This window comes from Castor canadensis, chromosome 14, assembly GCF_047511655.1.
Source record: "Castor canadensis chromosome 14, mCasCan1.hap1v2, whole genome shotgun sequence".
NCBI lineage: Eukaryota > Metazoa > Chordata > Mammalia > Rodentia > Castoridae > Castor > Castor canadensis.
In genome coordinates this window covers 16,611,887-16,636,709 of record NC_133399.1, presented here as the reverse complement: position 1 = coordinate 16,636,709, position 24,823 = coordinate 16,611,887, and the positions used below count along the sequence as shown (strand labels likewise).

The 24,823-nt window shown below is 48.3% G+C and overlaps 1 protein-coding gene across 1 annotated transcript in view; it reads right to left on the bottom strand.

Annotated features, from left to right (window-relative positions):
- Nucleotides 1-6,887: 6,887 nt before the first annotated feature.
- The window catches only part of Notch3 (notch receptor 3), a 36,193-nt gene continuing 18,257 nt past the window's right edge, over nt 6,888-24,823 (bottom strand). Inside the window, exons 21-33 of the mRNA XM_020156116.2 lie at nt 24,322-24,454; nt 23,984-24,241; nt 23,786-23,904; nt 22,872-23,437; nt 20,438-20,770; nt 18,975-19,129; nt 18,658-18,880; nt 17,447-17,531; nt 14,332-14,494; nt 13,220-13,524; nt 12,470-12,617; nt 9,718-9,815; nt 6,888-8,955 (exon numbers count right to left, since the gene is read on the bottom strand). Of these exons, the coding sequence (XP_020011705.2) occupies nt 7,909-8,955; nt 9,718-9,815; nt 12,470-12,617; nt 13,220-13,524; nt 14,332-14,494; nt 17,447-17,531; nt 18,658-18,880; nt 18,975-19,129; nt 20,438-20,770; nt 22,872-23,437; nt 23,786-23,904; nt 23,984-24,241; nt 24,322-24,454 (3,633 nt within the window). The 3' untranslated portion in view covers nt 6,888-7,908. The remainder of the gene's footprint in view (nt 8,956-9,717; nt 9,816-12,469; nt 12,618-13,219; nt 13,525-14,331; nt 14,495-17,446; nt 17,532-18,657; nt 18,881-18,974; nt 19,130-20,437; nt 20,771-22,871; nt 23,438-23,785; nt 23,905-23,983; nt 24,242-24,321; nt 24,455-24,823) is intronic.

Genomic DNA, 24,823 nt, shown 5'->3' with positions numbered 1-24,823 from the left:
TCAAACTGCTAATCTTAGGATAATCATTGTCCAAAGGAATCTCTACTCCAAGATCCCCTTGGCCCACAGGTTAATTATAGACTTTGTGCTGCCATTTCAGGTCAAACAGTCATTTCAGGCCTCAGTTTCCCCGGAATCCTAGAATTCCCACCTCATGGGTCACCTCTTTGTCTTTGAGTACACCAACCAAATTAATTGGAGAGACATGCTTTCCAATCATATCTGCTCTTTCCCTATGCTTTCCCCTAAACCTCAACCTTAGTCAATCACAAAGATTGTGAACCTGAGCCTCCTTAGAGCAAAGTGCAGTCCTGCATAAGTGATACAACTAAAGTATTTCCACACAATTTGCATGAATGTTTATGGCATAAAGCCCAAAATTGAAAATGGCCAATATGTAATTTTTATGATTGCAAATGATTGTGGTATAACCATATGGTCTAGTGCATTCTGTAGTCAGTAATAAAAGAAATGCACATAACCAGTGATGCATTTGACTATATGGATAAATCTCAAAAGCTTTTGCTAAGTAAAAGGAGCCAGGCTCAAAAGCCAGACTACAAGATTGCCTTGAAATTCTCGACAAGGCAAAACATTAGTGACAGACAGTAGATCCATGATAACCAGAGCCAGGGTGGTAGGAAGGAGAATAATACAAAGGGACCTGGAGAGAGAGGCACAATGATTCACACCTGTAATCCCAGCACTCAGGAGGCTGACACAGGAAGATGGAGTTTGAGAACAACCTGAGCTAAACAGTGAGTTCCAGGCCAAACTGCACTAAATAGCAAGACCCTGTTTCAAAAGAGGTCGGGGGAGGGCAAAAGGGAACATGATTTTGGTAGCAGTTGTATGACTGTATGCATTTATCAAAACCCATCAAAACTTACTTTCAAAATTGATTAACCCACTGGGCACTGTTGACTCATGTCTGTAATCCCACCTACTCAGGAGTCAGAGAACAGGAGGATTGAAGTTGGAAGCCAGTCTGGGTAAATAGTTTGCAAGATCCTATCTCAAAAATACACAAAAAAAGTGCTGGCAGAGTGGCTCAAGTGGTAGAGCAACTTCCTAGCAAGTGTGAGAACCTCAGTTCAACCCTACTACTGCCAAAAACAGAGAGAGAGAGAGAGAAAGAGAGAGAGAGAGAGAGAGTGGGCAAACAGTAGAGACACTCAGCTGTACCATCATTGTTCTTAGTCACCAAGCCAACTGGACCATCAAATCCAATGTCCCCAACGTCTCCACTTGAGGGTACTGAAACTGAGTGTAGCTAGTCCTCTTTCCCCAACCATCCTCCTTAGTTCCCACCTAACACCCTTCTCCTACCATTCCCAATGTGGGGGAGTCTCATACGTGCTTATAAAGGAGTCATCTCTATCAGATACAAAAGTGGGTTTCCCCTGGGGGTCACACTTCCCCTATTTCCGTAAAGGCAGAGTTGTATGATGCAGCAGACAATGTAGGGGGTAAGGCTCCCCAAACTTGCTTGATTCTCAAGAGTATATTCATGCACACAGCTATAGTGAGCTTCTCTTGGGCCAAGGATTCAAATGCAAGGAATTCTAAATAGATCATTCCAGAAAGTCCCAGAATGTGGAAGAACAGGTTGTCGCCATAGAGACCTGGGGCTTAATCCAAATGGGCATTCTTTAAAAGACTCTATGGATACGTTAGACGCCCCCCCACCCCCCGGGGCAGAAGGATAAGGAAGCTGGGATGTATATCCCCAACTGCCTTCCATTGCTCATCTGTTGAGGGTTCTTCCTACACCACTCAAAAGAAAATCCTCAGGTAGAAAGCTACAGGTGTTTACTGTCAACTTGAACAGGAATGATAAGCTTCAGACAACATAAGGGGTAGGAGGACTGGCAGAGTGGCTCCAGAAGTAAGAGGTCCTGCCTAGCAAGCCTGAGACCTGAGTTCAAACCCTAGTACCATCAAAAAAAAATTTTTTTTAATTAAATTTAAAAAAAGAATAAAAGACATAAGTGGGCATATCCTACACATTCCCTAACTAGCCTCAAATTCCTGAAGAGCAAATAAGACTGGGCCTATATAATTCATCATTTTACACCTAATAACGTGTTGAGGACTTAGCACACAGTAATTACCCCATAAATACATAGAGGATAGATGGACAAGCATAAAATAAACTTGAAATAAAAGTAAAAAGGAGCCGGGTATTGTGTCATACCTGTAATCCTTACAGGAGTTAGAAGCCAGTGCGAGGGAAAATTTTTGAGAGATCTCCATCTCAAACAATAATAAGTTGGGTGTGGTGGTGTGCACCTGTCATCCCAACCATGAGGGAAGCATAAGTAGGAAGATCACAGTCCAGGCCCACCCAGGCATAAATGCAAGACCCTATCTCAAAAATAACCAAAGCAGTGGTAGAATGCCTGCCTCTCAAGGGTGAAGACCTGAGTTCAAACCCCAGCACTGCCCAAAAACAAACAAACAAAATAACCAAAGCAAAAAGGGCTGCTGGAGTGGCTCAATTTGTAGAGTACCTACCTAGCAAGCATAAGACCTTGAGTTCAAACCCCAGTACCACCAAAATAATGTCCAAGACAGCTCCCCAAGCAAAGAATGACCACAAGCATTAACAGTACAGAGGTTGAGAAACTCTAATCTAGAGGATAAATACAAGACCCAACTGAAGCCAACAGAAAGTCAACCCCAAGCCAGGCACCGGTGGCTCACGCCTGCAAGCCTAGCTACTCAGGAGGTAGAGATCAGAAGGATCATGGTCAAAGCCAGCCCAAGCAAATAGTTCACGAGGCCCTATCTTGGAAAAAACCCTTGACAAAAAAGGGCTGGTGGAGTGGCTCAAGGTATAGGCTATAAGCACCACAAAAAAAAAAAAAAATAGAAAGAAAATATTCAGTATAACTAGAGAAAAGGTTAGATCAAAAAGAATTGACTTAGAAGGTAACACACACGCACAGGAAATTAATGTGAGTCAACTCCCTGTATAGCTATCCTTATCTCAACCAGCAAAACCCCTTGTTCCTTCCTATTATTGCTTATACTCTCTCTTCAACAAAATTAGAGATAAGGGCAAAATAGTTTCTGCCAGGTATTGGGGGGGGCGGAGTGGGCGGTAAGGGAGGGGGAGAGGGCAGGGGGGAGAAATGACCCAAGCCTTGTATGCACATATGAATAATAAAACAATAAAAAAAAAGAAAAGAAAATATTCAGTATAAAAAAGGGCTGGTGGAGTGGCTCAAGTGGTAGAGCACCTGCCTGGCATATATGAGGCCCTGAGTTCAGGCTCCCATTCCACCGAGAGAAAAATCAACCCCAAAACTAGAAGTTTCTCTCTTCTTGGACAGTGGAATATGGTCTATGACCTTTGTACTTATTTCACTAACACAGAGGAGTATGGAGTAGGAAGTGGAGCCTAAGGAAGAAACAGATGTCAAGAGAGAAACTGTAGAAGTAAAGGGAAACTGAGTCTGATCACCTCATTTGAGCTCCTAGGTCCTGAAGCTGGTCCTTTTTATTAATATGAGCTAATAAACTTCTTTTTTTGTTTAAGCCAGGTGAGTTGACTTTCCTCTCATTTCCAACCAAGAGTATTCCAGTTGACTCTCACACCTACAATCCCAGCTACTTGGGGGCAGAGATCAGGAGGATCATAGCTCGAAGCCAGCCTGGGCAAAAATTATCAAGAAACCATTTCAACCAACAAGCCACGTGTGGCGGTGCAAGCTTGTGATTCCAGCTGTGCTGGAGGCATAGGTATGGAAGTCCAGGCAGATCCTGGGCGAAAAGCGAGACCCTGTTTGAAACATAAATAAAGCAAAAAGGCTGGTAAAAGCTGGTAGAGCGAGCAATCACAAGACCCTGAGTTCAAACCTCATGCCTGCAAAACCAAATTCCATCTTTCTTTCTGGGTTAGTCAGCTTGCCATCACTGTGACAAAAATACCTGAGAAAATCAACTTAAGGAGAAAAGGTTTCTTGAAGATGTGGCTCAAGTGCCTGCTTTGGGAAGCATAAAGTCCTGAGTTCAAATCCCAGACCCACAAAGAAGAAAAAGAAAAGGAAGGAAGAAAAGAAGGAAAGAAAGAAAGAAAAATGGTCCCAAAGTCTCCTTCAATGACCTCCCATTGACCAGGCCCACCTCTAAAAGTTTCTACCATCTCCCAAGTGCAATGGGATGGGGACCAATCTTTGGACACATGGGCCTTTAGGGAACTCTCAAGATCCAAACTGTAGGCTGAGCATGGTGGTATATGCCTGTAATCCCAGCATCCAGGAGGCTGAGGTAGGAGATTCTCAAGTTTGAGGCCAGCCTGGGGTACAAAAGGAGACTCAAAAAAAAAGAAAGAAAGAAAGAAAAGAAAAACGATCCAAACTATAGGGCTGAAATGTAGCTCAGTAGTAGAACACTTGCCTACCAAGCAGAAGGCCTTGGTTCAATCCTCAGCACCACTAAAAAAACAAAAAAAGTCCAAATTATAGCATTTTCCTAGAAGGCCCTAGTATAAACACTGCCTTGTCTTGGAACATAGTTGCTTGCAAGAAACAGATTGGCATATGCAAAAAGATATGTTAGATGACTTGGGTCACAGCCACAACCCAAGAGAGCAGGAAGTAAAGGCAAGATTCATGTAGGACTGGAGGTGTGGCTTAAGCAGCAGAGTGCCTGCTTGCAAGCCGAAGCCCCTGAGTTCAAATCCAAGTTCCACTGAATAAGAAAAAAAAAAAGAAGAAGAAGATTCATGTAGAACCAGCATCAGGTACTTACATGGCAATTAAGAATATGTGTTGACAATGGAATTTTACTCAGCCATGAAGAAGAATGAAATCTTATCATTCGCAAGTAAATGGATGGAACTAGACAACATCATCTTAAGCAAAGTTAGCCAGGCTCAGAAAACCAAAAATCATATGTTTTCCCTCATATGTGGACTTTAGATCTAAAACAAATGCAGTAATATTATTGGACTTAGGTCACACGCTAAGGGGAAAACACATACAGGAGGAATAGGGAAAGGTAGGAAACCCAAAACTTGAAGAAAAAGAAAGAAGCTGGACACCGGTGGCTCACACCTGTAATTCCAGATACTAAGGAGACAGAGATCAGGAGGATCATGGTTCAAAGCCAGCCTGGGCAAATAGTCCCAGGGAAGCTACCTCAAGAAAAAAAAAAGGAGAAGAAAGTGTTTGATGTCCCCACTACAGAGGAGCTAATACAGTAATCTTAAAGTGACAGAGGTCAATGTGGGAAGGTGACCAGGAGGTAGTGAAGAGGTCTGGTAAGAGATGAATCAATTTGGGTTGTAATACACTTGTGCATGGAAGCAATGCTAGGAATCTCTCTGTATAGTTATCCTTATCTCAACTAGCAAAAACACTATGTATGTCTTTCTTATTATGGCTTATGTCTACTCTTCAACAAAATTGGAGAAAAGGGCAGAACAGGTTCTGCCTGGAAGCGACAGGGGAGGGTGGAGAGAGGGAGGGTGCAGCGGGCAGGGATGAGAAATGTCCCAAACAATGTATGCACATATGAATAAATGAAGAAAAAAAAGAATAAAGCCAACTCAAAGGACAACAGAAGGAAAGACAGACAAAGACATTCTTGAGAAATGTTTTAGCTATGCCTCGAAGCCAGTAAATCTCTAACATGTTTAAGTTATATGAGTCTGGAAATAGGGTTAAAGATGACTAGAAGCTTACACTTGTAATTCCAGCTCTTTGGGAGGCAGAGATCAGGATGACTGTGGCTGGAGACCACCCCAGGCAAAAAAAAAAAAGAATGTGTTGAGCCTGTTGTGGTGGCTGGCGACTGTAATCCTAGCTGCTCAGGAGGCAGAGGTTCAAACCCAGCCCCAGCAAATAGCTGGTGAGACTCTATCTTGAAAAAACCCATCACAAAAAAGGGGTGGTTGAGTGACTTAAGGTGTAGGCCCTGAGTTCATAAAATAACCACAAATAAAAGAAAAAGAATACATGTTGACCTCAATGGAATGAAAGCTTAACTGGAATTGATACTGCATCTGGAACTGAGATCCTTCAGCCCTCAGGAGCGAAACTGAGCTCTCAATCCTGATTGTCCCAGCTTATTAACCTTCATGCCATCTCCGTCATATCATCAGACAGAGCCCAGGGCTAGGGGTATTGCTCAGTGGCAGATTGCAGGCCGAGCATGCACAAATGTGCAAGGCCCTCAGTTTGATCCCCAGCACTGCAAACACCCACAAGAAAAAGAAAAAGGAAAGGCAGGAAATTAAATGGTACCCACTGTCCCAAATTGGCCACATATATACAATATATACATATATGTATGTGTGTATAATTTTTTTTGGTGCTGGGGATGGAACTCAGGACCTGATGCGTGCTTGACAAGCACTCTAACCATTAAGCCACATCCCCAGTGCACCAATGTTTTAATCTTCCGGTGACCTAAAAAGCTCTACTGCAGAATGTGCAGGTGCACACCTATAATTCCAGCACTAAGGAGGCTGAGGATCAAGAGTACAAAGCCAGCCTGGGCTACATATGGAAACTCTGCCTCAAAAAAAAAAAAAAAGAAAGAAAGAAAAAGAAAAAAGCTGGACACTGGTGGCTCACACCTATAATTCCAGCTGCTCAGGAGACAGAGATCAGGAGGATCATGGTTTGAAGCCAGGCTGGGCAAACAGTCCCAGAGACCCTATCTCAAATAAATAAATAAATAAATAAAATAAGGGACTCTGATTGGCTCATCTTAAGTCAGGTAACTACCTCTGACCCAATCAGAGGAAATGAGGAAGCATGAGTGGGCAGGCAAGCCAAATGGACTTATCCCATCATAGGAGCTCACTTAGCCCTAGGGTGGCAGAAGCCCAGCCACTATCAGTTTCTATCTTACCTAGGCACAGACCAATGACAGTGTGTTAACTATTCCTTTATTAGGTGGTGAGAGGGATTGGACTATACAGTGCAGGGCCTGGGAATTCAGCTACACAAAAGCCATATTACAAAAATAGCCTAAAAAATACTTCTATTTCTCCTGTGAAGCTGGGAAAGGCAAGTACCAGAAGGAAGGGGTGCCACCCAAGCAGTTCCTTCCCTTGCCTGCAGTCCGTATTTACAGGGAGACAAAGTGAATTGTACACATCTCCCCGGGTCCCCATTTCCCATCAGCTATCCCCACCTCCCGCCCAGTTCCCAAAAGGAGGTGGCCCAGGCTCTGGGAGGGTGGGAGTCCTGGAGGGGTGTCTCAGGACAGAAGGGCCCTTCCCCAGCAAGGTTACAGAACAAGTCTCATTTGGAATGCAGTGAAGTGAAGGAGGGGGATGGGGAGGAGGCACCCAAGTCTCCCCTGACCCCTGGCCCCAGAGGACGTGCCCAAGGGTGGCTACTTGGTACATACCAGGGCCAAGTGTACTCGGTACACAGTCCTGGTTGTTCCTGTGTACTCGGTACACAGAATCCTGCTTGGCCGAATAGGCCCACAGACTCAGCCCCACGGGGGCACTGGGGATTCACAGGGGGGAGGAGCATCTCCACATAGATATATATATGTATATATATATATTTTGTAAAAAATAATAATAATAATGTTTGTTTAAATGAATTTGTTTCTATACAAAATGTAAAAAAAAAAAAGGAAATAATAATAATTCACTCGTGTCAGAGTGTGGGAAAATAAGAGGCAAGAAAGGAAGGAGGGAGAAAAGAGCTGGGGGGCAGGGAGAGGAGACAAGACTGAGAGGGTGGGAGGTCATCCCCCACCCATTATAAATAAAGGAAGACTAAGGGTCTGGGCTGGTGACCGTCCTGGTCACACTGAAAGGCAGGAATCAAAAGGGTTGATGGAGAGAGAAGAACGTGAATGACTAAAAGGGAAGAAGAGTGGAGTCAGGATAGGGTGTCTCTCAGCCCCCAGGATCCAAGAACTGAGAGCATTTCAGGCCAACACCTGCCTCTTAGGGGTGACTTCCGGCTGGGGCCCCAGCTGGGTCTGGGCCTGAGACAGGGAACTAGGGACAGACAAGGGGTGTGGCTGGGCAGGCAGTGCCCCAGTGGCTGTGGCCGTGGCAGTAGCTGGGCTAGGCGTGGAGTCGGACCAGTCCGAGAGAGAGGGAGGAGATGGGCTGGCCCAATGCTCGGGGGATTCAGGGGACGGGGTCAGGTATGGGTGCTCATTGGGGACCCTCAGGAAGCGACCCTTGGTGGGGCTGCTGTGGGCTCCCACTGCTGGGTATTCCTCGCCATGTCCTGGCGCTGCCAGGTAGGGTGGTGGCCGCTCCTGGGGAGAGACAGGAGTCCCCGGATTAAGCAGCTGGGGTCCTGGAGCCAGGGGTAGCAGGAATGAGGGCCCTGGGGGGGCAGGTGGGGGCAGCCGGGCCCAGTCGAGAGGGACAGCAACGGGATTCAGCAGGCCCAGGCTGAGCACACAGCCCCCAGGAGGCTGGCGCCCTAGAGGACCTGCGCGGCCTGTGCCACCAAGCTGTGCCAAGGACACTGCAGTGGCTGCGGCAGCTGCATAGGGACCCTCTAGGGGGAAACCTCCAGGGGAAGCGGGGGGACCACCGAAGGGCCTCGGGGAGTCCAGTGAGTCCACAGGTGACAATGTGACAGAGCTATCTGCCAGGGGACCAGGACAGGCCAGGGTCAGCTTCTTGCCCCGTCCCCGGGTCCCCTGTGGTCCCAACCCTGCCTTCCCCAGGGGCCTCCGGCTCTTCTTGGACCCCGACTGTGCAGCCTTGAGGCCAGGGAGGAAGGCCCCAGGTGGGCAGAGCAGGGGCCCCAGGCCATGGGGACCAGGGGGACTGCGCGGCCCGCTGGGCTGGTCCAGCAACCGCACGATGTCCTGGTGCAGCCGTTCCTGGGCCACATCCCGTGGCAGCCTGTCCAGGTGATCGGTGATCTCCCGGTTGGCAAAATGATCCAAGAGCAGCTTGGCAGCCTCATAGCTACCCTCCCTGGCGGCCAGGAACAGTGGAGTCTCTTCCTGAGGTGGGGGGAGGGGCAGAACACACAGATGTCAAGGTCACCTTGGCCAAGATCAGCAAGGTCTCCAGCCTCTGGGGAGCTTGCTAAGCATTAATACCCTGGAGCTTAAAATGGACCTCATTTCAAATCCCAGCTCTGCTGTGGAAACATGAGCAAGTTCTTTTCTTTAAACCACATTCATTCAGCAGGTGTCAGGACACAGCTAACCTTAAACACAAAATTTAAAAGGTCATCAAAAACTTCGGTCATCAGGCTGGGTGCCGGTGGCTCACACCTATAATCCTAGCTACTTGGAAGACTGAGTTCAGGAGGATCACTATTCCAGCCCAGTGTTTGCGAGACCCCCATCTCCAAAATAACCAGAGCAAAAAGGACTGGAGGTATGGCTCAAGCAGTAGAACGCCTGATTTGCAAGTGTAAGGCCCTGAGTTCAAAACCCAGTCCCCCTATTTATTAAATAAAATAACAATACTAGCACCCTAACAGTTAACTCTCACTGAGGAGCCATGGGTATTGTTTCCCTACTTTGCAGATGAGGACACTGAGTTTCAGAGAAATTAGGCAATTTGCCTGAGGTTACACAGCAACTGCCAAAACCTTCTTTGATCCGCTGTTGGAGCCTCTTGGTGCTAAATTCCACCCCTTAAAAGATAGTTGCAGGCAAGGTGAATGTCCCCACCAGTTTTTTTTTTTTCTCCATCCTGCTTTCTGCCACCTGTGGGGACTGTGGACCCCAGATGAGCTGAGGGCCAGGACTCACCTTGCTATCCTGCATGTCCTTGTTGGCTCCATTTTTGAGTAGAGCCAAGGTGGCCTCCACGTTGTTCACAGCTGCAGCCCAGTGTAAGGCTGACTTCCCTGGAGGATGGATAAAAGTCAGGATCAGGCCCAAGTTCATGTCCCTGGTTTCCTATCATGGGGAGCAGGGGACAGAAAGTACCTAGAAAATAGACTGGCAAAGGGTAGGAGGGTGACAGGCCAGCCATGAATTTCTGAGCACCTGTGTTTAAGTCTGTGTATATGTAGATCTGCATAACAACTCTTCTTAGTACTCTGTGTGTATATTTGTGTGTGTGTGTGTGTGTGTGTGTTTGCACACATATGACTCTCCACACACAGGAGGCTCTACATGGATCTCACTTGGTTGAATCCAGTCCTGTGCTATACAATGTAATAGCCACCAGTCACCTGGGCATTTGTGGCTCACACCTGTAATCCTAGCTACTTGGGAGTCTGAGATCAGAAGGATCAAGGTTTGAGGCCAGCCAACACAAATAGTTCAAGAGACCTCACCTCCAAATTAACCAGAGCAAAATGGAATGGAGGTGTGGCTCAAGTGGTAGAGTGTCTGCTTTACAAGCATGAAGCCCTGTGCTCAAACCCCAGTCCCACCAAAAAAAAAAAAAAAAAAAAAAAAAGAAAAGCCACCAGTTACATGCGGCTCTTCCACTAATTAAAATTAAATGAAATAGGTGCCAAGAATATTCAATAGGAAGAAGAGTCTTCTCAGATAATTGTACTGGTACAACTGGATTGCCATATAAAAAAAGAATGAAGTTGAATCCCTATCTCACACCATATACAAAAGGTAACTCAAAATGAATCAGAGATCTAAATGTAAGAACTCACACTATACAACCTCTAGAATAAACTTGAAGTAAATCTTCATGATCTGATTTAGGCAAAAGTGCCTCAGTTTTGACACCGAACACATAAGCAAAAAGAACAATAACAAAATAGACACATTGTATATTGTCGAAATTAAAATTTTTGTTCTTCAAGGACACCATCGAGAAAGTAAAAAGAGCCAAGGGCCTGTGGCTCACACCTATTATCCTAGCTACTTAAGAGGCAGAGATCAGGAGGATCAAGGTTCCAGGTCAGACCAGGCAAATAGTTCATAAGACCCAATCTCAAAAAATCCATCACAAAAAAAAGAAATGGCAGAATGGCTCAAGTGGTAGAGCACCTGCCTAGCAAGTGTGAGTCCCTGAGTTCAAACCCCAGTACCAAAAAAAAAAAATGAAGAAGTGATCCACACTATGACATGGATGAACCTTGAAAACATGATGCTGGGTCAAAGAAGTCAGACATAAAAGACCACATGGATGTTACGCACTGAAACATCCAGAACAGGCAAATCCATAGTGGCAAAAAAGTACAATTGCCTAGGGCTGGAGAGATGAGGAGATTGGTAGATGATGGTTAAAAGGTAAAAGTTTTTTTTTTTTCAGGTGATCTAAAATGTTACAAAAATAGCTTGTGGCAATGGTTGCACAACTCTGTAATTACACGAAAAGTCACTGTATGTTACAATCCCCAGTAAAATAAATAAATAATGAAAGCCACTGAATTTATACTCTTTGCATATGAGGTTGGAGGGGGAAGGGGACATGAAGTGGTGTTAGGGCCTTGCATATACATGCATTCTACCACTGAGCTATACATCCCCAATCCAAACTTTAGACTTTATATAGGTGAATTATAAGGTATGTGAATTATCACCCAACAAATCTGTACATATTTTTTGGTAGAGCACCTGCTTTGCAAGCACAAAGCCCTGAGTTCAAACCCAAGTCCCACCAAAAAAAAAAAAAAATATATATATATATATATATAGTAAATATTTCTAAAAGCAAGCAAAAACAAACATTTTTTAAAATTAAAGAACACTTAGTTTAATTTTTTTTTTGGAGGGGGGAGGCAGGCTGGGTTTGATCTGGTTTTGGTTTTCTGTGACAGGGTCTTGCTGTGTAGCCCAGGCTGGTCTTGAACTAAACAGCCACCATGTGTGGCCTGTGGCTACAAAATCAGACAGGGCAGACAGAGAACATTTCTTTTCCATTATCACAGAAAGTTCCAGTGGCCAGCACTGCTCCACAGCTGTGGACGATTTTCCCTCTGGAGCTACTCGGTTGTCACACCTCAAGGATGGGATGGGACTGACCTCTAGTGGATCAAGTCTAGGATGCTGCTCTGCACCCTACAGTGCAACCAGGAATTATTTATCCAACCCCAAATGTCAATGGTGCTGAGGTGGAGAACACCTGCTCCAAAAGATGTCTGTGAGTGTCAGTACATCTGTGGCTGTGTGAGATCCTCTGGGCACAAGGACAGGTCGTGGTGGATCTGGGGCCTTTGGGGCTTACAGACAGGCTCAGTTTGCAGGTTTATTACAACTGTCCACCAGGTGGCAATACAATGAATTCTTCCAACAAAGCAGATGCCGCTCAGTGGTAGAGCACTTGCCTAGCATGCACAAGACCCAGAGTTCCATCCCCAGCACCGCAAAAACCAGAAAAGCATATGAAAATCAAGTGTCCTGAGGAAGACATCTTTTTATAAATCCCTGAGGCACCCTAGGCGTAAATGTGTTAAGTACACTTGGGAGCCCACTCAGGTGTGCATAGGTTTTAGTGTTAGGGTCCCAACATGGGTGTGAGTTCACACCAACAGGACACGCAGGGCCTGGGTGACCCAGCCCCCACCCACCATTTCCTGTGTCAACCTACCCAACTCATCCACAGCGTTGACATCAGCGTGGCTGGCGATCAGCTCTTCCACCATGCCCTCCACCGCCAGACGGGCCGCCAGGATCAGTGCGGTGGAGCCGTCCGCCATGCGGGCATCCAGGTCCGTGGAGCGGTTCCGAATGAGGATCTAGCAAAGGGAATACAGCAGAGGAGTGACGGCAGGGACAGAGGGACCAGGAATATCCCTAAGCCCCTCCAGGTTCCCAACCCCCGTGGCCCCTGGAATCAGATGGTCTTTGAGTTACAACGGGAAGACATCCCCCTAATCCCATTGCAAATTGAAAATATCCTAAATCCAACTTGGGGTGTAGCTCAGTGGTAGAGGAGGTGCCTAGCATGTACCTGACCCTGGGTTCAATCCCCAGTACGGCAAAAAAAAAGAAAAAAAGAAGGAGGCCTATATTGAATCTGTCCCCAATTTTGCCAAAACTGTAAAACAAATACACTTTCCCGGTTTATTTTTTAAAATAAAAATCTCATGCAATTGAATACAGCACAGAAAGTGAAAACCAAAACAGCTGTATGGGCACAGTTCTGTGACATCATAAAACTGATAAATTTTCTTAAGTCAGGCACCTTTGGCCTTGCCAGACATCAGGTACTCAAGTCGATCCCCATTTGACAAATGAGAAAAAAAAAACAAGCTCTGAAAGACAGATCCAGGACTCGAACCCACACGTGTCTGATGCCCACTCAACGCCCATGTCCACCGAGGTGGACCTGTCTCACCTGAAAGACGCCCTGGGCGTCAGCGGTGACAGCTGTGTGCAGCGGGGTGCGGCCTGAGTGATCTTGAGCGTTGGTGTCCGCTCCAGCATCCAGCAGCCTCTTGGCGGCATCGGCCCGGGCATAGCGGGCAGCCAGGTGCAGGGCAGTCTCACCTGTGCGGTCAGTTCGAGCCCCGAGCTGTGCCCCCTGGCAGATCAGGTCCGAGATGATGCTAGCTGATGTGTCATCGGCCTCATCCTCCTCGGTGGGCATTGGCTCCAGGGCTCCTCCACAGAAGGAGGCCAGCATGAGCGGGGTGAAGCCATCTGTAGGGAACAAGAATGTGTCATAAAGCCATCTTGGCCTTTCCAGGAGGTAATGTCAAGAGCACGGTATTAGGAGCAAGTAGAACACACAGAAAGAGTGGCAAATTCTCCCATCTGCATAGCCACCCTTCATGACGTGTGATTTACCACAGAAGAGCAGGAGCATGCGTCCTAGTCTTCCTTAGGGAATGACATGGAGCCCGTCATATTCTCCAGTCTCAAACCTTGGCCCTCAGGCACGAAAGTGGACCAGGACTGGTTAATCTGCATATTCCCATTCTAGCAACACTGAATGACTCCAGGATGAGCCAACTGGATGTGAGCTTAGTCCATCCAATCAGAATGCATTCTGAGATTTGCTGGACCAGTTGGGAAGAAGGTTTTGTAAGGCTGGAGCTAAGTAGGCAGCAGAATACCAAATCCAAGATCCAAATATGCCAGCTGCCTCCAGTTCCATGCCAGCCAGTAATGCCTTGATTTACTTAAGCTAGTTTGGGATGAGCTTTCTTTTTTTTTAATAGGACTGGGGTTTTGAACTCAGGGCTTGCAAAGCAGGTGCTGTATTGCTTGAGCCACACCTCCACTCCAGTTTTATTCTGGTTATTTTGGACATAGGATTTCAGGAACTATTCGCCCTAGCTGGCCTCCTGATCTCAGCCTCCCAAGTAGCTAGGATTACAGGCATGAGTCACCAATGCCTGGCTTGAGTTGAGCTTTTCTCACTTAGAAACAAGAGTCAGGATTAACACACCCACTCCCCAGATCACAGAACCAAATGCACCCTATTCTCTGGGGAAGGACACTGACCTGGACCACGCACATTGACATCCATCCCGTCAGCGTCCACATCACCCTGTGGTGGTGTCAGGGCCATGGCTGGGGCCACACGGATGTCCGCAGCAACCAGGTGATGTTGGGTCCACTGGCGACAATCCACAGGTTCCTCAGCCCCCATGCCAGGCTCCTCTACCTGGACAGGGATCTTGGTTTTCACACCTCACCCTTGAGAGGTGGGAAGAGACACTACCAGAGACAGGGCTGGATAGCTCCAAAGGTTCATACAACCCTGAGAAACCATTAGCATCCTGCTTATCTTAGAGATAAGGAAGTGGGAAAAGGATGTGTTGGGGCTCAGGGAGCTAAGGAGAGGAAGAAATGGAGATTCAATCTGGGTTGGAAGGAGGGAGAGGCTGGGAACCCAGCCTATGTGATGCACACATAGACACAAAACAAAGCACACTAGACATGAATGCACTAAAAATAAAATGATAAGAGCATTGAGAATAAGATATTTGGAGTTAAACTTAACAAAAGAAGTGCAGAACTCGTACCCTGGAAATTGTGAATTACTGGTAAAAGAAACATGGGGGGAGCAGGCAAAGTGGTACACACTTGTAATCCCAGCTACTCAAGCAGGAGGTTGAGACAGAGGGATCAAAATTCAAAGCCATACTGGGCAAAATAAAATAAGAAAGGGGCTGAGGGTGAGGCTCAGTAGTAGAGCACTTGCCTAACAAGTTCAACCCCCTAGGACCACAGAAAGAAAGACAGAAAAGAGAGAAAGAGAAAGAAAAAGAGAGAGAAAGGGAGGGAGGGAGGGAGGGAGAGGAAAGGAAAGGAAGGAAGGAAGGAAGGAAGGAAGGAGAGGGAGGGAGGGAGGGAGGAAAGGAAGGAAGGAAGGAAGGAAGGAAGGAAGGAAGAAAGGGAGGAAGGAAGGAAGGAAGGAAGGAAGGAAGGAAGGAAGGAAGGAAGGAAGGAAGGAAGGAAGGAAGGAAAGAAAGAAAACAAAGAATTATGGGGGTGAGGAACAGAATTAATCCCTCAAAGATTAATATTAATTGGCCAGGTGGCTTGAACCTGTAACCTTAACTACTTAGGAGGTGGAGACTGGGAGGCTTGAGGTTTGAGGCAAAGATAGGCAGAGTTCCAGAAATCCCATCTCAACCAATAAAACCTGGGCAAAGTGGTGTGCGCCTGTCATCCCAGCTACTTGGGAGGCATAAATAGGAGGATGGCAGTCCAGGCAGATGAGGAATAAACTTGAGAACCCTTCAAAAATAACCAAAGCAGAAGTCATTGGAGATATAGCTCAAGTGATAGATCACCTGCCAAGCAAGCACGAGGCCCTGAGTTCAAACACAGTACCACCAAAAAAAAAGTATTAATCTGAGAAAGGAGTGAATGGGTGGTTGGGAGGGAAAGAAGGTGACTGTCCACAAGCCAAGAAGAGACTTCTCACCAGGAACCAATCATGACAATCTCCAGAGCTGAGAGAAATAAATTTCTGTTGTTAAGTGACCTGGTCTCTGAGACTATGGTATGGCAGCCTGCTATGGTTGGGATGTGGTTTAAGGTGTCCCCTGAAGTTTCATGTGCTAGAAACTTTGTCCTTGACGACAGTGTTGAGAATGGTGGTACCTTAAAGAGGTGGGGCCTCATGGGTAGTAATTAGGTCATGGGAACACTGTCCTCGAAAGAGATTGATGGTCACACCAGCTACTCAGGAGGCTGATTCAGAAATGCTTGAGTCTAGGAGTTTTAGATAAGCCAGGGCTCATAGCAAGACCCCGTTAAAAAAAAAATTAAGATAGGGATTAATGTAACTCTCAAGGAATCCATCATGACTGTAATCCTAGCTAGTCAAGAGGCAGAAATCAAGAAGAACTCGGTTCAAAGTCAGCCCCAGGTAAATAATTCCTGAGACCCTATCTCAAAAAACACCCATCAAAAAAAAAAAAAAAAAAGGCTGGCAGAGTAACTCCAGCAGTAAGAGTGCCTGTCTAGCAAGTGTGAGGCCCTGAGTTCAAAGAGTGGGTTATCATAAAAATGGTAAGCCGGGAGCCAGTGGCTCATGCTTGTAATCCTAGCTAATCAGGAGGCAGAGTCAGGAGGATCACGGTTCAAACTCAGCCTGGGGAATAGTTCAAGAGATCCTATCTCAAAAAAAAAAAAAATCATAAAAAAAGAGCTGTTCGAGTGGCTTAAGGTACAGCCCCTGAGTTCAAACCCCGATATACAAACAATAAAACAGTGAGAGTTAGAATGTGGTGGTACACAGCACTTGAGAGGCAGAGACAAAAGGATCACAAGTTTGAGGCTAGCCTGAGTGATACACAGCAAGATCCTATCTCAAAACAAAGATCCTGTCTTAAAAAACAAAAAAATAGTAAAGTAAGCCCTTGAATTTCTCTCTGGCTTCCTGTCTCTTCTGCATGCATCCTGCTACTGTAAAGCCATCCACCATGAGGCCCTCACCACAGGCTGCACCAATGGAGCTGCCCAAATCTTGGATTTTCAGCCTCCAAAACTGTGAGCCAAATAAAGCTCTTTTCTCTATACATCACGCAGGCACAGGCATTTTGTTATAGTAACAGAAAATGGAACTGGCAGAGTGGTACAAGTGGTAGAATGCCTGCCTAGCAAGTGTGAGGCCCTGAGTTCAAAACTCCAGTACCACCAAAAAAGAAAAAGCAGAAAATGGACTAGAACACAGCTCAACCTGACTAATACAGAGGTCATGGGTGTGGCTTCAGGAGATAAAATATTGGTCAGGACTAGCTAGGGATACTTTTAGCATGGATACACTAGGCAAAGGCAGAACCAGCAGAGAAAGCAGTCACTGTCTAGACCGGGAGTTCCCTCTAGGATGACTCCAGACGGGCCTGGGAGCAGAAACCTGGTTGGGGAGGGGAAGGATTGAGTAGGAGAATTTCCACCCACCCAGAAAACCCTGGGGGCTCTCATGGCAAATCTTTCCTTCTCCAAGGCCATAGAGCCTCACGGAGAGAATGAGGTTGAAAAGCTGTGACTATTCTCTGAATATGGGGAGGTGCTGAGAGCAGAGACTCCCTTGGGCTCTACACTGACCATCAGGGCCCCCACTTAGAACCCGGAGGGCAGGAGTCAAGGGAGGGAGCAGCACCTTCAGTCGTTTGGCCTCTGGGCACTCGGTGTCCATCCAGTCTGTGGCTACCTCCCCCATCAGACTCTCGCCCTTGGTCATGTTCCTATAGGGGTCATAGGAAGAAAAGGATGTCAGAAAGACATTGGAAGCATTTGGCCTGGAACGAGGACTTGGTGTAGGGTCAGAGCAGAAGTTGTAGAGGTGAGGTCAAGGCTCTAGGGGTGAGATCCAGGCCTTGGATCAGTAGGTGCAGAGGGAGGTTTGAGAATCAGGTTCTATCCAGGCGCCAATGGCTCACTCCTGTAATTATAGCTACTTGGGTGGGTGAGATCAGGAGGACTGAGGTTCGAGACCAACCCAGGCAGTAGTTCAAGAGACAACCATCTCCAAAATAACTGGAGCAAAATGGACCAGACGTATGGCTCAAGCAGTAGAGTGCCTGCTTTGCAAATGCAAAGCTCTGGCTTCAAACCCCAGTCCCACCCCCCCAAAAAAATACAGGTCCCAGTGGGGATGGGGAAGGATGGAGTTAAGGTCACAGGAGACATAGAGCAGAGATTCTGATGGTGACAGAGTCTTAAGGTAGAATCAGGGAAGGGACAGGAATGGGGTCTGGGGTCAGAGGTCAGAGCAATGGGTTAGGAATAGATAAGGGTCATAGGGTCATAGGCAAGGTTTATAGAGAAGGATGTCAGAGGTCATGAAGGATTGAAAAGGTTGTGGCGAGGGGTCAGGGATCATGCAGTCACATAGGAGGGTTAAATTAGAATGGGGTTAGAGGTCTTGGGAAACAAATCAAGTTAGAGGTGATGTCCAAGCATCATAGCGAATGAACACTGAGTGTTCAGGGGTCAGCAGTGAGGTCAAAGGTAAGAGAGGGTTGGACAAAGCCAGAGGTGGTGTTGGGGATCACAGAGGATAGGGTCAGGAGGTCAGAGAGGGGTTGGGATGCAGACAAGGGTCATGGGGTCAGCAGTCACGGGGGACGAATCAGGATGAAATCTGAGAGACCAGTTCAGGTTAGGATTTGAGTCAGGAAATGGGGACACAAGAAATATGATCAGGGGTGATTCTCACGGAGTCAATGGTCAAGAGGCTGAACACTGGGGTCCAGGATAGAGTGTCAAGTGAAGGTCAGGATGCAGTCAGAGGTCACAGTGAGACCAAGGTGGGGTCCAGAGGTCACAAGACCCCTATAGTCAGGGATAGGGAGCAGACAGGGTCCTCACTTCATGCCCAGTGCGTCTTGCCCCACAGGCTCCCGTCTGCCCTTGTGACCAGCTGCCATGTCCTTGTGTAGAGCGAAACCCTCGGGAAACCAGAGGGTGCTGTGCTCACGCTTGCGCCGGGCCACCATGACGCCCAGGACGAGGATGACCAGCAGGAAGATGGCACCAGCCACCAGCAGTGGCAGCAGCGGTACGCTCTGTTCAGGAGGCTCCAGAGGCTCCCCTGTTGGGAAGAGGCAGGAGGCGGGGCGTCAGCCGTGGGCGGGGCTTCGACCAAGGGGTGGGGCTGCAACCACCCCACCCCGCGGGGGCCTCACCTCGCACATCCCGCAGTGGGTAGGGGAAATCGAGGCGTTCCACCGCTGACAAGGCTCCCAGGTAGTCAGCCGCACTCTGGGCATCGGGGAAGCAGTGGTCATTCTCCGGAGACTGCAGGCAGAGCCGGTTGTCAATCTCCAGCATCACTACAGAGCTGTGGGGACAGAAGGAAGGGACCCGGGGACAGAAGGAAGGGACCCGAGGACTGAGCGGTTGTCTAGTCTAATGCATCCCAGGCACCAAGCCCCATCCTCCCTCCCCAGCGCCAAGTCCCTTCCCTGTGTTTCTACCACCTTCCTGCTCCCAGCTGGCATCCAATCTCACTGCCAAAAAAACACGTCTTGCTGTGCCCACCAGTGTTCCCAAAGCCACGCATCCAATGGTAACTCACCCAGCCTAGTGGGCTAATGCACCCACATCCCACAACGCTTTGAGTGTTGGCTCTCTGTGTGTGTGTGCCAGGGATTGAACGCAGGGCCTTGTGTATGCTAGCCAAGCACTCTATCACTGAGCTATACCCTCTGAGCTAATGCCCCTCAACCACTCCTTAGGTCTCAGTGTCCCCAGGCTCATTCTTCTGTTTTCTTCTCTTCCACTTCATTGAGTCTCTCCCCCAGCTTCAGCAATCATCAACACTCCTTTGTTTTTCTTGTTTCTGTCTTCAACCCCCAGCTGCCTCCTGGTAGCTACCGATATACCTATAGATCTTTCAGATTCTTCAAGCTTCCAAGGTGGTCCCCGTTTGTCACTCTGTGTCCTCAATCACTTTAGCCAAGGAAAAACCCAACAACCACTCTCCTCCATCTCTTCCACTCAGAGGTTGCATCCAATCAGAGCCCACCGTATACCCCATCCCAATATCTCTGAAGTACAGCCCTCTTTTCTGTGTCAGGGACTCATCCCCACAAATGCCATACACTCCCCATTCCCTTCCAACTCCTCTACTAGGTCACCAGTGGAACAGTTATACATTTGTCATTAATTAACAAAAAAGGAAGCCAGGCACTGGTGGCTCATGTCTGTAATCCCAGCTACTTGGGAGGCTGAGATCAGAAGGATTGAGATTGGAGGCTAGCCCAGACAAAAAGTTCGGGAGACCCCATCTCCAAAATAACCAAAGCAAAATGGACTGGAGGTAGGGCAGTCAAGTGGTAAAGCAAAGACTTGAGTTCAAACCCCAGTCTCACCAAAAAAAAAAAAAAAGGAAAAAACCTACACATGCCCTTCACCACTCTGCTAAACCTAACTCTCCAGAAGTAGACAGCACTAGACCTGAAGTGCAATTCTGCCGCTGTCCCCCCAAGAGACACTTCCTCCTATCTGGAGGCATTTTTTACTGTCACCACTAGGGGATGGTGTTGCCTGCCATTGGAGCAGAGGCTGAAAAGCCTATGGGAGAGGCATTACCAAAGATCCAGAGCCTCCCTTAGTCACCATCGCTGCTCCAGGTGGAGTCACTCACCCGATCACCTCGGGGGCCAGCTCCCGCCGCGCTCGGGATTCCGAAGCAGGACTGGGCCGGTGGTAAGGGAAGACCATGGCCTGGCCGCGCGCGTCCAGGCGGAAGCGCAGCGAGGTGCGAAGGATGGCGCTAAGCCGCTGCAAGAAGTCGGCGCTGGAGCGCAGCAGCTCTTCGGGTGGCAGCAGCACGGTGAGCACCAGCACCCCGCGGGCAAGCAGGGCTGGAACCTCGCTGGCACAGTCCAGCCCATCCCAGCCACACTCCTCCGTGTTGCAGCCCTGGTCGCAGCGACCGTCAGCGAAGTGGTCAGCGCAGTACTTTTCATACACCGGACTGAATGAAGGCAGAGAAGGCAAGGTCAGGGGACCACCGACGACCAAATGCGCAGAACACGCCATGGGAGGCCTGCACGGGGACCATATGGCGGGCTTTCTGCAAATCCTGGATAGCTACAGGTCGAGAATTCCCTGATCTGAAATGCTTGGAACCAAAAGTATTTCTGAATTCAAATTTGTTTGGGTTTTAGAACATCTGCATAAATGAGCAAATAATAATCTATGTAAATACATGCAATGAAATATCTACATATAATTATACATCTATAATTAGACATACATATGCATATTCATAGATGGATGAATGGATGAATAGATACTTAAAATGAGATAGTTTAGGGAAGGACCCAAGTTTAAATACAAAATTCTATTATGGTTTTCTGTTTTTGTTTTTGTTTTGTTGTTTTGTTTTGGTTTTGGTTTTTCCATACTGGGGCTTGAACTCAGGGTCTTCACTTTGAGCCACTCTGCCAGCCCATTTTGTGATGGGTTTTTTTTTTCCAAGATAGGGTCTCACAAACTATTTGCCAGGACTGGTTTCGAACCATAACCCTCCTGATGTCTGTCTCCTAAGTAGCTACAGGAGTGAGCCACTGGTGCCCAGCTCTTTCATGTTTCATATGTACTTTATATGCATATCCTTAGAGTAACTTTACGTGAAATTTTTAGTAAGCCTGAGTTGTAGGGGATTTTTTGGCTTGTTTTATTATAGAGCTGGGGATGGAACCCAGGGTCTTACATATGCTAAGCAAGCGCTGTACCACTAAGCTACAAAACCAACCTGTACCTGACCTTGGACTATAACACTCCTTTCACCTCTGAGGTCAGGTATGGAATTTTCCACGGTACTGTCAGGTGTACTCAACAAGCTTCAGATTTGGGAGCATTTGGGATTTCAGATTTTTGCTTTATGGATGCTCAGTCTGTATCAATATATCACCTATTAACTGGCCACCTGCTATACATGCTGGGAGCTGTCACAGACACCAAGGACATGGGTCACACAAAAATCCTTGCCCAGAAGGAACTGGCATTGTAGTGGGTAGAGGCAGGCATTAAATGAGATGGATGTGCAGAACAGACAACGTTCCAATTACATGTCAATAAAAGCTAAGTATAGTTGGGTGCTGTAATCCTAGCTATTTGGGAAGCTGAGATCTGGGGGAATTGCAGCTCGAGGCCAGCCCAGGCAAACAGTTCATGAGACCCCCATCCCCAAAATAATCAGAGCAAAATGGACTGGAGGTGTTGGTCTAAGAGTAGAGTGCCTGCTTTGCAAGTACAAAGTCCTGAGTTCAAACCCCAGTCCCACTCCCCCCCCCCCAAAAAAAATGCTAAGGAGAAAAATAAAACAAGAAAATTCTTGAGAGTGACCATGGAGGAGCTCACAGAAATGACCCCACCTGAACAAAGGCTTGAAAGAGGTGCAGAGGGGCCATGTGGCTTCTTAGGGGAAGAGTAATTCAGGAACTGAGGACGGGCAGTGCAAAGGCCCTGAAGCAGGACCAAGTATAGGGTATCTACAGGACAGGAGAGGCCAAGGTAGGAACAGAATGAGCGAGGGAAGATCGAAAAGGATGAGGATGAGGAGATAAAGATAGGGAATGGTTCCAGACAGAGGGGTACACAAGACAGAAGACATAGAGCTTAGGGAAGGACAAATGGAATGTATGGGACATAGAGACAGAGGAACAAGAGAGGAAGGGATAGACAGGCAGGGAAGCATGGACAGATGGACAGACATATAGAGGGACACAAGGGAGTGCATGGGTAAACAGAAGGATGGACAGAAGAGGCACATGGGTGAACAGCTGGAGCACAGAATTGGGGAAAGAAATGGTGCATAGACAGGCAAATGAACAGATGAAGTCCAAAAACGGACAAGTAGGAGAGTGTAGACAGAAAGGAAAACAATTCATGGATAGGAAGACAAACACAGCATAAGGATGGACAGATGGAAGTGCATGACACTGGGATGGAAAGACACATGGACAGAGACAGGGCACACTGACGGAGACAGGACCCATGGGTGGTCAGATGTGACTCACTGACAAGACAGACTGGGGAAAATGGAGAGACAGACAGAAGCAGGGGCTCACTTGCAGGTGCGCTCGCGGCCACCCGTGTGGCAGTCGAAGTTGTCATACAGGCAGGCAGGCGAGCTGCAGGCGGGGTCGCAGCGGCTGTTGTTGAAGAGACGCCAGCACTGCAGAGCCTCGCACTGCCGCCAGGGGTCGCCCACGCTCAGCGAGCAGTCGCCCCCGTCCCAGCCGCAGCCCGGGGTGTTGCACTCGCGGTCGCAGCGCTGGTCCCCGCGCTTGGTCTGGCAGGTGGCTCGCGGGCACCGCGGCTCCTCGGAGACCTCGGGCACCGCCGCAGGGGTCTCGCAGCGCGGGCCAGCCCAGCCCGGAGCGCACGCACAGCGGAAGAAAGGGGCGAGCTGAGTAGGACGACAGGAGCCCCCGTGGAGACAAGGGACGGCTGCGCAGCTGGTGTTGGTGGCTCCCGGGAGTGACGCCCTGGAGCCACGGCAGGAAGGTCCAGACAGCCCCGGAGGACAGGCGCAGCGTGGCCCGCGGGCCGTCTGCTGGCACGGGACACCCACCGGGCACTGCAGCTCCCGGCAGGAGCGTGCCACCCGCTCACAACGTGGACCCCAGAATGGCTGCGGATGGGGTTGGGGAGAGAGAGAAAATTGGAGAAGGGAAGGAAAAGAAGAAGAGAAAACGGGAGGGTGGAGACGAGCGAGGGTCAAGAGAGGGAACAATGAAGGGTCAAGTTTTGGGAGACGCTGGTCCCCCAACCTTTCTCCAGTGGCCCCACTTTGCAGATAAGCCACGCCTCCCCAGGAGGCCACACCCCTTGCCCCCAACCTCACCCTGCTACTGGTCATTTCAGCATTTCACAGCATCCCCTTTCCCTTCCACTTTTCCCCTAAATCCACACCATTCCCTGAGGCCCCGGCCTCTTTTTTCCCCCAGGGACTGCCTGCCACCCATGCCACTCTACCTACCTGGACACAGTGGCAGGTGAAGGTCAGCCCACCCCCAGGACCTGAGCTGAGACGACACTGGCCTCCATGTTGGCATGGCTGGGATTCACAGGGAGATAGGACAGTCTGACAGCGGGGACCTGGACAAGCAGGGATGGGTGGATCAGCCACAATGAGGGACAAGAAGGGATCCAAGCCAGCCTTACCTCTCATGCTTACCTGTGAAGCCAGGATGACAAACACAGTGGAAGTGACCACCTGGGTCTTGCAGGCAGTCCCGGGTGTGTGCTGCATGGCAGACTCCCGGGCGACATTCATTGATATCTGCCTCACAGTGCAGACCAGTGTATCCTGGGGGGCAGTTACAGCGGAAGCCACCTATTAGGTCCACACAAGTGCCATTGTGTAGACACCGGGGGCCTGAGTCCAGGGGTGACCCTGGGTCACAGTTGTCCTCATTAATCTCACAGAGCACACCTGGGACAGGAGGGAAAGCAGTCAGTGGAGGGTAGAGACTCAGCCTCCTATCCTGTCCCCCCAACGCTGGACCTGCATACCTAGTGTCCCAGGGGGACAGGAGCAGAGATATCGGGCTACCAGATCAATGCAGGAACCTCCATGCTGGCAGGGCTGAGAGGCACACTCATCCACATCATTCTCACAGTTGTCACCAGTGTAGCCAGCTGGACACTGTGTGGAACAAGAGAGGGACACACAGCCCTGAGGAATACCAACATATCTAGACACACCTATGAAGACACAGAATCCCAACACAAAAGGACACACACAGACGGGCAGTATACAGAGACATGCCTGGTAGACAGGACACATACACACAGACATATCCATTACAAGGAAATATACCCAGACCCGGAGGGCCACCAACACATGCCAAGTGCAAAAGGACACACATGTGCAAACTGTGAGAATCAACTAAAGTTAGGTCTTTTCTGTCAAAGGAGTTAATATAAAAATCAAAGACCTGTTTTTCTTAACTGAATAAGTTCCTGTTATCACCAGGTGTCCTAATTTTGAACTACTTGATGAGTAAAATGTCAG